General features: G+C 42.6%; 2 protein-coding genes across 3 annotated transcripts; one reads left to right on the forward strand and one right to left on the reverse strand.

Moving 5' to 3' along the window:
• Positions 1-475: 475 nt before the first annotated feature.
• On the reverse strand, positions 476-4,612 carry hacd2 (3-hydroxyacyl-CoA dehydratase 2). Its single transcript, XM_086124398.1, has 7 exons — positions 4,270-4,612; positions 3,505-3,622; positions 3,410-3,428; positions 3,015-3,103; positions 1,742-1,863; positions 1,437-1,615; positions 476-851 (listed from the first exon to the last, which is right to left on the reverse strand). Exons 1-7 carry the CDS (start codon positions 4,392-4,394, stop codon positions 769-771), a joined length of 735 nt encoding a protein of 244 aa, XP_085980524.1. The 5' UTR covers positions 4,395-4,612; the 3' UTR covers positions 476-768.
• A 2,224-nt stretch (positions 4,613-6,836) lies between these two features.
• stam2 (signal transducing adaptor molecule (SH3 domain and ITAM motif) 2) lies at positions 6,837-13,697 on the forward strand. 2 transcript variants are annotated; one of them, XM_086124260.1, is made up of 14 exons: positions 6,837-7,016; positions 7,605-7,689; positions 7,801-7,876; positions 8,022-8,117; positions 8,253-8,402; positions 8,801-8,876; positions 9,408-9,615; positions 9,756-9,850; positions 9,926-10,008; positions 10,417-10,504; positions 10,580-10,634; positions 10,733-10,868; positions 11,662-11,804; positions 12,156-13,697. In XM_086124260.1, the coding sequence occupies exons 1-14, from the start codon at positions 6,977-6,979 to the stop codon at positions 12,346-12,348; spliced, it is 1,524 nt and encodes a 507-aa protein (XP_085980386.1). In that variant the 5' UTR covers positions 6,837-6,976; the 3' UTR covers positions 12,349-13,697. The 2 variants fall into 2 exon arrangements, with proteins under 2 accessions (XP_085980386.1, XP_085980387.1); XM_086124261.1 differs by having other exon boundaries at positions 8,256-8,402.
• The last annotated feature ends 576 nt before the right edge of the window (positions 13,698-14,273 follow it).

Below are 14,273 nucleotides of genomic sequence, written 5' to 3' on the forward strand. Positions count from 1 at the left end.
ATATTAGAATAAAGTAATACAAAAAATATTGTAAGAAAAAAATCCTCTATTGTTCGGAAAAGCAGAAACCAACCCACTGCTCAATAGATTGGTGTCATACTAACTCGCTGCAAGTTAGCTGTTCATAGTATTTGTTCAGTAGCTCACACTGGCCGAATGCGACACTTGGTGCCCTAGATAGCTGCTAACACTAAAAAGTTGGAAATCAATTTAATAAAAATCTGCTGAACATTTTTGTGCCGTAAAAATTCTAAACTAACTTGCGTGTGATGGAGAAAATAAAACTGCAAGACCCAGTCAGGATAAACATTACATGTCATTTCTTTTGGTAGATAAAAATATATTGCCAGCAATTTAGCTGGAGTAAAACCGACAGCAGTTGCACATTGTAAACACAAAAAGCAACAACTGCCATCACTAAAACACAATGTCCAAAATGTATATGCACAAGTATAACATAGAAGCAATGCCAAGAGAAAGTCAAACATGTTTATTGTCATGAAAGCAAGAAACAAACATTAACTGCGGCCACAGGAGGCTACACTCCATTTAATAAAAATTTAAAAAAAACGGCAGCGGATTCTTTCAGTGCATCCTTGAGCGCACCAAATGGTGTCGCTCGGTCAATTTGTTCATAAATAAAATTGAGGAAAATAATGACGACAACAATAGTAGTAGTAGTTTGAGGAAATGCGAATGAAAGGAGCTTGCGAGGTCCGTTTTTTTGTTTGTTTGTTTGTTTGGATTGAAAGGGTCCAATTCAGTCTCTCACTCCACCTTGCTGTAGGCGTTGGCAGGGCCCAGAACCTTCTTCCTCTGTCGGATCATGTGGAAGTAGAGCTGAGGGAACACTGCCCGAGGGGAGAAACAACCAAGGAACATCAGAGAACACTTTGTTGCTTCGTGCGTCGTTATGGAGACAAAATGGAGGTCAGTTTCAAACAGACGGATTGGCGCCGCACATCAAAAGCAAAGCCACTTTTACTGAGCAACACAAAATTTGCAAGCTATGTCTGTCATTAATAAATCCACAAAAAGTTGCAAAAGCCCTGCCCATAGACACAGGAAATCTGCTGTTTTGGTCTGAAGCGGCCGTCTGTCATGAGTAGATGCACAGAAAGTCAGACCTTGTGGATTGAAGCAACCTATTTTAGCAATTTCCAGGGATCCTGTAATTCATTTGTTCATTTATTTCAAGAAAATTCGGAGCCCAAAGCCAGTTTTACTTGGCAACATGAAATTTGGTAGGCATGCATGTCATGAATAGACCCACAAAAAAAAGTAATACCCATGCCCAAAAAGACGCAGGAAGTTTGCCCTTTTTGCTTTGAGGAAGCGACGATTTCAGGGCCATTTTCAGCTTTTTCTAGGGGTCCTTCAATGGCAAGCTTGTCTTCTGACTTTTGTCCGCCTAAATATAAACGCTATCAACTTACACGGAATGTAGGAGATCATGACGAGGATGAGGAAGGTGTGGTAGTCGAAGGAGAAGTTGTACTTGTTGGGCAGCGTGACCGAGTACAGGCCCATCTTTTGCACATGGGGCAACGCCGCATAAATGGTCAGAAGCTCGCCGCTGACGCCCATCGGGTACAGCACGATGAAAAAGGTGTACCTGTCACAAAAGGGGAAATACCAATTTTGCCATGACGATAGACTATTTCGCCACTCCAACATCATGTGGTCAGGAAACGGATATATTGGGCGACGAGAACATTGTTGAGATGTCCGTGTGTCCTACCGGGCCCACTTGATGAGGTACGGCAGGTGGTTGAGCAGGCTAAAGGTGTAGAAGGAGTAGCGGATGATCTCGGTGACGGTCCAAGCGCTAACAAAGAGCAGCACGCTATCCTCGCTCTGCACCTGCACGTCAATCCAACGCATCCGGGGGAAAGTCAAGTGAGAATTGTTGATATCCTTTATTTGTCCCACACTGGGGAAATATACAAGATGTACAAGAGAAGATGTTTTGTCCCATCATGGATGTTCTCGACGCAGGACCATGCGTGTTTTGCTCACAAATCTGACCACACTTAGGATGTTAGGTTACAAACAGCAACTATGAACTGTCTTCATTTCTACAGGGGATGGACATTGAGCTAATGCGCTTATCACGATGAAGCAATTTTGATGGGGGGGGGGGGGGGGGGGTTAACAGGCTACATATTGTTGTTGGGATAGCATTTCTCTTTGGACCAAAAATGGTGTCAAGAAATTCTCTGGGCAAAAAAAAGAAATTCTACAACAATTCCCAAGACAGAAAAAAATTAGGTGAGAAAATGTCTGATATGAAAATTCTTAAAATTATGTGGAGAGGCAAATACTAAACAGAAATTCTCCAGTTTTGGTGGAAAAAAAATCCAGAATATTCCAATACTGCAAAAATACATCTCCAAACATAAATAAAAAACATTCTGATGAAACATACGTTTTTTAAATGCTCAGGAGATTCAAGTTTTGGGAGGGAAATGCCCGAGAGAGAAAACTGTGGGGGAATTATCAAAATAAAAATATATATTAGCGGGAAAAAATTGTTAGCAAATTCAAATTATTGGAAAATGTCTTTTCATATCAATTTTCTATAGAAAGATAAAAATATGTTGAGTGACTAAATTACATGGAAAAAATATCTGGATGGGGGCAAAAAATATTGGAAAATATATGCATCCAAAATTTAGCAAAGATTATCTGGATACAATGGTTTTCTGAAAAAATTGGCAACCACATGTATGGGAGGGTGAAGGGTTAAAATTCCCAATGTCCATCCCTGCTTCCACACATTGTCACAACAAAAACAACAAAAAGGAACCGCAATCAATCAACCCATCCAACAATCAATCCACACAGCAAATCAATCGCATCCGCTTTGAGTGCTTTCATTTCTGCGAGATGACATCACCGACTTACGTGCTCGCGACTCAGACGCCTCCTACAGCGTGTCAAAAGTTTCCATCAAGTGGCAGCTTTATACGTTTATACGTTGATTATTCACGCGTGCGTGCGCGTGGTCTCACCTCTCGGACGCTGTGCGTGACGGCCCAGGTGAGAAAGACCCGAGACATGACCTGGAAGCTAGTCAGGACGACGGAGGACGGCACGATCCCTGGAAGAAATCATGCTGTGACTAATTTAGTGTATCCAAATGAATTCAACCCGTTTTTGACATTCTGCCACCCTCTGCTGTCCACTAGAATTGACATAAAAGTGCCCTCGGGCTCTCATTGCAGTCATCATGTGACCAAACCAAGAAAAGAGGTGAGGCGTGAAGTTCATCATGTGAGCAGCAGGCTCAAAATGAGTGGCAGTTTCTCACATCAATGCAATCATTTGCACCCAAAAAACTAAGTTTGCCCACAAGAGGCTCTATAAATTTGAAGTGGGTTGAGATGACGATGGAGGCGCGACTCACCAACTGCGCAGTGTACAATCTGAAGGGGAAAATAAAATAAAAGGTCAAACAAGATTTTTTTTTTTTTTTTTTAATTGTTAGATGCACATGCAGACCTCCAGGACGGCGCCTGTCTGAAAGAACTTGAGGGGTTTCTCGATGGAATAGTAGAGCCCATGGTAGCTTCCTCTGGCCAGGTACGCTCGCACCAGACCCACGGCGATCACCAGCCACCTGCAACACAAAATCAGTGCGTTTGCTTTTCATTGTGTGTGTGTGTGTGTGTGTGTGTGTGTGCGCGCGCGCGCATGCGCGCCGTGTAAAGCAAGCATTGCACGCTCACAATGTGGCCCAACTGGTTGGCACAGTGAGAATTGTGCAATGATTTACACCATTCAAGTGAAAATGTTACTCACAAGTACTCCTCATTCAGAATTTTCTTGTCATATGATTTATCTCAATTAATTCATTTAAAATGTGAGTTTAAGGAATGGCTTTACTATAAAAATCACAGACTAATTGTCTTGTCCAAAAAAAACAACACTCCTAACTACAATTTTATTGTACTTTATCAAAATTCTGAAGGTGCCAAATAAAGCAGCCACAATGGTGAGTAAAGGAAATTGTTATATCAAAAATATACCGAAGAATCTACTATATCCTACGCGCATGCGCAATCGTGTCTCGCTAAGGTTAATTCGCGTTAAAATGACTGCGAGGCAAATTCAAAGTTCATTGAAAACCACAATATTTGGCATTATCACCGATGATGATAGCAAGGTAAAAACTCACATTGAAATAATTAAAATTATGAATAACTGCAGCCATTGAGAGCAGAGCTGTCCATGCTCCACATTAGCATCAGTAACATGCTAGCTTACCCCGCTGTCATCACAACATTGTAGATTACTAAATAAGCGGTAGCCAAGGCGCCGGGTCCCTTCTTTGTAGCCGGAGACTTGTCGCCTTGAGTCGCCTTGCTAGCCCCCGAAGCAGCTCCCAACATGACTGCAAGCAAGCGAGCCGAGGAGGTGATCGATCTTTGGCCCTTGAAGGTGGCCGCTGTCACGGCGGAAAAACTACAGGAGCCAAGACACTAAAGTGACGTCAGTCATTGCCCTCCCCCCTTACTCCGAATTCTCCACTATCTATTATTACTAAAATGAAAACGTACCATTATCTATTATAAAAAATGTCATTGGCTTAAAGGGGTTCTCTTTGTCAGCGGGATAAGAATAAACAACCCCAAGGGAAACAAGTTGAGAGTGACCTAACGAGTTTGTTACGCTTTCGTCACTTCCGAATTTAATCGAACAGTCATATTCAAATATTTAAATTTCCATGAATTTAAATATTTGAATATCCATGAATTTAAATATTTGTATAATTCTAGTAGGATTATTCTTGTATTATTTTTTACGTATGTTTATGTCGTGTTAAAAACAACTTCCAGCCAGTTTTGAAACGGATGGGAAACAAACAAGCATAACACATGCAGTGTTACAATTGTCAAAAATATGGTCACATATCGTCTTATTACGAATGAATACAGACGACGGATATGTGTGGAGGTGAGCAGAATTATGGTGATTGTGCATGTGAAGACAAGGCACGATGTGCGAAATGTCATAATGTCAATCATAGGGAGCGAAGAAAACGACTACAATAAAACAACAAGTCCAAATGGAGAAAAAGACACCATATGCAGAGCCACTAAAAATGGTGCAGCATAAGCAAAGTAACAAGAAGTATTTGGAGAGTGTCAGGAACATTTGCAAAGTAACAGAAGATACGATGATTGTGAATACGATAAATTAACCATATTTGACACCTAAAGTAATCAATTGCTCCCACCAAGATAAACACAGAGCAGGGGGGGGGGGGTTGTAAGTGCATTGACATTCTCTTGGTAATTATAAATTGTAAAATATGTGAGAGACGCTCATGAGAGTTAAGTGTAGTTCTTGAGTTTATTTAAAAGAGTTCAAATTTGTCCTCTGTAGAGTACATTTGTAAATCTAATATCTCCCACCCAGTGCATCCAATCGTATTAACTCCTGCTGTTCTCTAAAGAGGACATTCAGTGCTTTCCCATGATACTGTACCAAATTTGTAGGATGTGGGGCTTTGTTACCTTGACTTCACAGTAGAAGAAAATGGCTTCCCTCAGTGCAGGCACTTTTTATGGGAGGAGGAAAAGTAAGTTTTTAATACTTTTTATCAAACACATTTTGTCTTGAAATTCTGTTGGCATTTTATTTATAAGACTCTTAGTGTATTTGAGCCTAGTATTCAAGTGTTTAAAAAAATTTCCAAAGTACTTGTGTCTGGAGTAACATTAATTCAGTACCAGCCAATTCTAGACCAAGTCTGAAAAGATGTTTAAAAACGTCATTGGGAGTGAATGAGTTAAATACCACACCTGAAGAACTGAAGATATTCTTTGGGAATTCTATTTACATGGGCTGTCTAGGCTATCCAAACATTCAAATGTATTGGGCCTCAAGTACTAGAGTAGAAATTGTGACGGAATCCATGACCAGAAATCAGTTTTACAAATTGAGAAACTCCATCAAGCTCGTCAACGACCTTGAGGTTTCAGATGAAGAAAAAACAAAGTATCTCTTGTGGAGAATCAGGCCCCTCTTGAGCAAAGTAAGGCAAGGATGTCTGAGTCTGCCAAAAACAGGAAAATTGTGCATTGACGAGCAAATGGTTCCTTTTACTGATCAATGCCCAGTGCGCCAGTATGTACTGGCCTGGCAAACCAAACCCAACTGGACTGAAGGTATTTGTCTTGGCTGCACCAACTGGTCTAGTTTTGGATTTTGTGGTCCACTAAGGCAAGACAACTTTCACAGCTATCGGGGAACAAGCTGTTCTTCAATTGACAGGACTGACAGCGACTGGAACCCTCATGAATAACAGGGTTCCAAAGGACTGCAAGATCATAGGCGATAGATAAGCTTTTCCTTTGTGTTTCCAAGAAAGGGAATTGCTTTTTGAAGTATCATACCAAATAAGCATAAGAGAAGCAAAAGTGAAACAAAAGAAAATATATGATGGACAGTTAGTTATCTTTATGTTGAACACTTTGTCAAGTTGACTTTTTGATATTTTTGTTGGACTAACTGTTTCACAATGTAGTTCAGTTTCCCCTGTATTGGGTTCCAATGTCCACTGTAGAAGACCCATCAAAACTTACAAACAAAAATAAAATTTCTAAAATGTCTTTTGCAGTATTCCAAATACTTCACATAGATTGGGGAATTTCAAAATAAATGTAATTGGACAACATTTTTTTCCCTGGTAGTCAAGAGGATATGTCACAGCAGAAGTCAGTACAGATCATTGGCTAGCGGTAATACACTATTTCAGTTTGCCAGCCGTCGTTGAACGCAACAAAAGAAGAGGAAAACTAGAGGGGGAAAAACGGAACAGGCATCGCCGAAGACGACCAAGTTCCCGGAAGTCCTACGAGTTGGATTTTACAGGACGAGGAAACGTTATTTGTTTAGTCCTTTTTCCGCCTAACTTGCCTGACAGCCATACTTTCCCATCTTGGATACTTTGTGGTAGTTCTTTATTATGCCTTTTTTTGCCTCAAACCAATTTGACCAAGATGTGGGTAAGTGAATCGCTACCTTTGTTATGATGCGAAGAGGTCCACTTGTTGCTAACGTTAGCTTAGCTGTAGTTTCTTCATTGTTGGCTGGCGAGTGTATTGAATTGCCGTTGACAGTTAAAATGATTCCTTCAAAGTGTCATATTGGTGTGTCGGAAGGGGAGATTAAACGGTAAAATTCTCAACAACTCGTTGCTTTAAAAAGTAAAGGCCATACAAAGGAATACAAACATTATGCCTATGACCTGCCTTAATGTGTGTCATGATCACCTGATTGGAATGTAGGTCAACAAAAATGGATGGTCTTTCAAAGCTTAAAAACAAAACATTGAGTATAAAAACGGGTAGGTGCCAGTGACTTATCGGTGATGACATATTTGACATACAGGATGAGGCAAAAGGAGGTGTACATTTGGACATTTTTTATTACAGTGACACTTATCAAAAAGTGCACTTATTAAATACAGTACATCTTCTAAGTGCTTGAAATGTCCTCCTTCAGCGATTCAACATTGGTCATACATTTCCAGAACACAATGACCACTTTTGGTCGGGCCTGAATATTAAAAATTTGGATGTGTGTATTTACAGAGAAGGCTACCAATGAAACCAACACCACAGAGAACTGGGCGCTCATTATGGACATCTGTGATAGGATTGGAACGACACCCAATGGGTACGCCAAGAGGGGCGAAAAAGGAACGCCAGCATAACATCTCCAGAATTGCTTGCTTGATTTCGGGAGTTATTTCTGGTTGTGATGTCTGTGCTGTTTTCTCAAATTCAGACCGAAGGATGGCCTCAGGGCCATCATGAGAAGAGTCAACCACAAAGTGCCTCATGTGGCCATGCAGGCCCTCAATGTGAGTCAGTTACCTGTACTGTTTCACCATCTTGTTGCCATCAATGTAGTGTCTCTACGACATCACATCAGACCTTTGCCACAACCACCCTGTGACCATCAAAAACGAATTACAATTCAGTCAACATTTTTATTTTGTCTTTCAGTTGCTGGCCGCTTGCGTGTCCAACTGTGGAAAAATCTTCCACTTGGAAATCTGCTCACGGGAGTTTACGGGCGAAGTGCGCAGCTTGCTGAGCAAAGTGTGTGCACTTATTGAAACGATATATCCCCATATTGAAGATATTGAAGGAGAGGGGTTACATTTGCTGAAAGTGGCCTTACTTAGCAACCAAAAGAAGTTTTAGATGATGAAATTGTGAGTGTGTTGGTGTCAGCAGGCGCATCCGAAGGTGTGCGAGAAGCTGAAGGCGCTGATGGTGGAGTGGGCTGATGAATTCCAGAAGGATCCTCAGCTCAGCCTGATTGGTGCCACCATCAAGTCGCTGAAAGACGAAGGCGTCGGCTTCCCTTCGACGTCTTCACAGGTGAGTTGTTTGGGTTGCCCCCCTCCCCCCCACCTCGACCCTCCATACCGTGTGTAACGCCAGGCTGTAGCATCGCTCGTTGTCCACATTAAAGTCAGTGTACTTTGCTCCTGCGGCTTTTTTTTTTCCCAACAATACAGTGTATCTCTGTTCATCAAGTGGAACATAAACATTTCATCAACAATGAAAGAAACCCAATTAGAATCTTTTTCGTAATCCTTCAATCCACAAACAAATTACTACCTCTCGGAGTTGATGGTTTTGAATGCTGGAGCGTTCCATTATCAAAAGGAAGCGTTGGTAGCTAACCTCACTCACCTTTTTATTAACCTTCTCTCCCTCCCTCTCTCTCTCTCTCTCGCTCGCTCATGCTCTCTCTCTCTCTCTCAACGCCGCAGGGGTCAAGCGTGAAGGGCAGCAGCTCTCCTGCCGCGAGCAAAGCCACGGATGATGATGACGAAGACCTGACCAAAGGTGGATTCAAACATGCGATGCATCCACGTTGCCTTCACTTTGGTACAGCCTTATTCCAAACTGGTCGTCACTCGATTTATAGCTGTTCACTTTTTCAGTTTCACTATGTCGCCCATAAAATGATAATATAAAAAAAACATGACATTTGATAAAAAACATTTTGCTATATTGCGAGATTTTTTTGGTGATCATTATTCCACACGGACAAATGTTAGTCAACAGTAACTGTTATCCCATTTCTGCAGTGCTCAACGGAAGCAGACTCATTATATAGTGTTGAATCAAAGTTAAACAGTGATCAACATTTTTGCCCTCAAATATAGTTAATTTAGGAATTCGGCTATAACAACGAAATGGAGAAAATTTGCTAGGAATACTTTACACCAGCACTATATGTATGTTTGAAGTTAATTATTTAAAAAAAAAGTTGCCTTTATGGTGTTAAAACCCTCCAGTTTTGGAATGAGGCTGTGAATATACTTTTTATTTTTCACCATTCATCATTGTGACTCATTTTCCTCAACATGGCAGCCATCGAGCTCTCCTTGCAGGACCAGAAGCAGCAGGCAGATTCGCGGCCCCCCATGATGTCAGGCGAACCCCCCAGCTACGGCAACAGCGAAGGCGGCGGTCCGGCGCAGGACGCCCGCAAGGTCCGAGCGCTGTATGACTTCGAGGCGGCCGAGGACAACGAGCTCACCTTCAAAGCCGGAGAGATCATCCTCGTCTTGGATGACAGGTTGACGTGACTCGTCAAAAGAGCATCTGGATGATTTTCAAGTCGAATTTTGAGAAGTGTACAAATTCCAGTCATGGGGAATTCCAAATTCAATTTACTGACTAACGTTTCTATTTCTCTGTTTTGTTTTTCCCTGGCAGCGATCCAAACTGGTGGAAAGGGGAGAACCACCTTGGTGTGGGTCTCTTTCCATCCAATTTTGTCACCAGCAACCTGAACAGTGAATCAGAAACAGGTCTGTAGTGGCCCCTATGGGAGGTTATTGATTTTTCATGCTTTGATGTCAGCTGTTTGTTTTTTCCTCCCACAGGGTCTGCGGTGGAGAAAGTGTTTGTGTCAGAGGAGTTGATTGCCGAACCCATAATTGAGCCTGAGTCCATCTTCATTGATGAGGTTTGAGCATACATTACTTTTTTCAAGAAATTTTGATTTATAGTTTAATGAAAAAAAAAAAGAAATCACAAAATGGCCTCCAGGAAGATATTTACTAGCTATGTCACACATTCGTAAATACATCATACAAGTCTTGTATAATGTGCAGGGTCATAATAGCTGTGGATTTTTCTTGATAGTTTTTATTTTGTTTCGACTTTTCTTTTTTTAATTCACTTGGTTCAAATTAGTTTGTAGTGGGGGTTTTCTCATTTTGCTTTTATTAGGTATAGTATTGGTTTTTGCTATTATGTACGGAGTATGTGCGGTGCAACATTTAAAAACGACAACAAACACCTCTGCCACCTTGCGGAATAGAAACCAACGACTTGCAGTAATCCACCTCGTGTCTTTTGTTTGTCATGGCAGGGGAAGATGGACAGGACTTTGGCGATGCTGCGGAACGCCGATCCCGCAGATCTGAATCCAGACCCCGCCGAGCTGATCCAGCTGGAGGGTATCAAGCCGCACGCTCGTGTAAACACGCATACAATTCTGATTACACTCCTACCAACTGTGTTTGATTGAACAGACGCTTGTGAGCAGATGAACCCCATTATTGATGAGAAACTGGAGGAGCTCGACCGGTATGAGGCTTTGGCGTCTTCTGGAGACGGCACCCGAACCAGTTCCGGCTGCTAGAATAATCTCTCTCTCTCTCTCTTCTTCTCATGCCTTGATACAGGAAGCACTCGGAGCTGTCGGAGCTCAACGTGAAGATTCTGGAAGCCCTGGAACTGTACAATAAGCTCATGAATGAGACGCCGATGTACCAGGCCTACTCCAAGATGACCCAGTATGGAACCGCGAACACCATGCAGGTCAGACCAACGCGCGCGCACAGGTGGAAAAGACCCTCATAAACTATGGGTTCACACGCACATTGGGGTTTTCGCACCTCATTAAATGGATTTTGTGGAACGTACAACCATAAAGGGCATTAAAAAAAAACACGCATTAAATATTCATTGGGTTAAAACATCACCGCTTTGCGTCAAGCTAGGCTACTATCTGACTGGCTTGTCACTTGGAAGTGACTCCAACGCACTTGTTTTTCAGACTTGAGGCATATTTATTGAGTAACTCGTGCAGTTAGATTGTGTGACATCATTGGTGTTATTTTTGGTTGGTTTGCTCGAAAACTGCATCGGCAATGACAATGCGCATGTGTAACCGAGACATGTCATATATTCACTGGAACGGAATTGTTCCTTGCACTTTATTCATAAGAAATGGCATGTTGTGTAACCCAAAAAATAAATGAATAACAGATTCGAAATAATTCCCAGTCCAATAAATCTTCAGCACACGCGGCCGAGCCTCATCTCTCTTGCCTTATGAAGCGTGACAAGTCGATGAACGAAACGCTGGCATGTGAAGTCTTGCAAACAAATTGCCAGGGTTAATTTGCAGGTCAAACGGAGACAAAAAGCGATGCTGATCAAAATTCTTTATTTTCTGACATCTTGACTCTTACATTCCATGTTTTGTTTGTACTGTCACAGAGGATGTCTTTGGTGGGGGGCATCCAGCCTTTTTTTCAAAATTTTATCCATTGAAAAACAAAATGACAAGAAGCCTCTCTTTACAATGCTAACTCGTCGTCGTATTCAGGGCTACGTCAGCCAAGCCGCCGCCACTGCCTACCTGCCCCCCGGGATGCCTCCACCACCGACCTACAGTTTGCCCCTCGACCAGCAGGGGCCGCTGCATTCACTGCCCAACAACAACCAAGCTGCGCTGCCACCCTACATGAGGTAAGATGGAGTTCACCGTCTTATTTTACACCACCCGACGGGGGGCAGAATATTCGGAACCACAATGGATGAAAAAATAAATAAAAATCTGAATACGGGATTAAATAATTTTTGTTATTTATTAAGGTTATTTTTATTACTTTTTTTTAATGGTGTAATTTTTTTTCTATCAAAAAGGAATTCATTTAGAAAAGGCATGCTTGAGGAAAAAGTACATCACCAGAATATAGTTGTTGTTTTTTTAATGTAATATATCTGCATAAAAGGGGGGGGGGGGACTACCTCTGCTTCTGAATGTCTTCAATGAAAAGTCATCCAAAATGTCAACAAAGTAACCTGTTGCGTTGACAGCAGCGGCGTGAGCTCCCATCACCAGTACATGAGCCAGGCAGCCGGCGGCGCCGTTTACCCGCAGATGCCCGTCGACATGTCGGCCTATCATAGCAGCGCCGTGCCGCCCGTGTCCTACCCTGCTTCTGCTGCAGCCCCGCAGCACCACCAGCACCAAGTGCAAGGGGCATACTACCAGCAGCCCCTCCTCTAAAAGGCAACAATAGGTTGGACCGGTGTGTGTGTGTGTGTGTGTCCTGGTCTACCTGATGACTGCTTCCTGGCGAGGATGGACATGGCCATTTTCTAACTTTTATTTTTTGTTTTTCAACATCAAACTTGTCTTTTTAAATCGTCAACTAGTGTGCACCGTGAAGCCCCTTTCGCGCCACGCCGCCTGCGGGAAAGTTTTTCTCCCCAAAGGGCGTGTTAAAAGTCGACCTGGGAATGTAACTCGGTATTAGAAGTCCCTTTCACACTGCCAATCATTCTTTTTGTGATGCCGTTTTGTGTGAAATGTAAAAACAAGGGCGATTGGGGCCTGGAGGTTGGAGTTGACTAGTATGTTTTCAATATTTCAAAATGAAGCGGTATCAGAAGCTCCTTTCATGCTGCCATCACTTGGCCATATCCCTCCGCTGCGTGTAAGGTACCCACAGGGAACGGCAGGGTGTGTTGACCTGCAAATTTTGGGGCATCGGACAAAGCCGTGTGGGTAAAAACCGACTGATGAATTTTTGGGCTTCTGATGCAAGTGGTTAGAAGCTCCTTTTATGTTGCCCATCATAGTTGACAGGCCCCACCCATATGGCCCCAGTCTGTGTCATGAAGGTACAAATAGATTGGTGCGGTGTTTTGACGTCAAATTTTCCGTTTTCAGAATCCCCTTTCACACTGCCTGTCAAAGCAGGACAAGAGGCCACCTGTTTCACGGTACCAACAAAAAAAACCTGTATTGTTGAAGGTAACCGTTTTCGGTGACAACACGGAATGGTTGAAGTCAAGCAACATTTATTCATTATCCGAAGCCCCTTTCCCACTGCTGATTGGTGTAAGGTACTGAACCGAAACCGGTGCGCCATGTTGGAGTCAGCCAATAAACTTATCCAGCTTTCGACGTGGGTGCCAGGAGCCCCTTAGAGAATTGGAGCAAAGGGGTTTTCAGAAAATCCGGACGAGCCTTTATTACCCTACACTCATGTCTCCTTCAGTTTTGTGTCGGAAGCAATCATCAACCCCGATCAAAATCAGCCGTGACCCATTTTGTACCCCAACCTCAGTCGGGCCCCCGTGCTGGAGAGCGACGTAATTCTTCTGTGTATTTTCCATGTACAGTCGCACCTTAGCTTTGTACACATGTATTTACCACTGGATGCCTTGGCCGCCTGCGTATCAACACGAGCGTGACGCAGGTGTGCTGCTGCTGCTTGTGAACTAAATAATAATATATGTATATAGATATATACTGTATATTGCACAAAAGTGCTCCTTTACCCCTTTTGTAACTTTAAAGATGTTCTTGCAGATAATAAAAAAAATAAATAAATGAACAAACTATGGCTATTCAAGGGTGCACGTCAAAATGGCAGCTCCTTAGGTGGTCATCATTTATTCATCTGGCGTGACCTTTTCAGAGAGCCACCACCACGCTTGACTTCATGGCGACACGCCATGGGGATCCTTGGGTTCGACCGTTGCCACCTGTGTGGCAGCTGCTGCCTTTTGACAGTTGGACCGTTTAGGAAAAAGTCGATGTTGCCTTCAAGTGCCTAGGAGGCTATCGATGCAGTAGAGATTTACTAGACCCGAAGTGAGAATCTGCATGAAACATTATCCATCTATCTATTTTCCGTTCTGCTTATTTTCAATCAGCCTGCCATGCATGTCATTGGAATGTGGGAGGAAACCCACACGGGCCTGGGGAGAACATGCAAATTCCACATAGAGAGGCCAGAGCCGGGATCGAACCCACGACCTATGCACTGTTAACAACGCTCTAACCACTGGCACACCGGCCCACCCATGAAACATAATTTTTAAAAAATATTTTTGTTTTGAGAACTCTGCCAATTGCTGAATATATGTAAGTTTGTTTTTAAATCTCCAATTTGAACGTTTTCCGTGTATTTTAATGTTCAA

This window comes from Hippocampus guttulatus, chromosome 11 (genome assembly GCF_054856545.1).
Source record: "Hippocampus guttulatus isolate MCC_2025c chromosome 11, RoL_Hgut_1.0, whole genome shotgun sequence".
NCBI lineage: Eukaryota > Metazoa > Chordata > Actinopteri > Syngnathiformes > Syngnathidae > Hippocampus > Hippocampus guttulatus.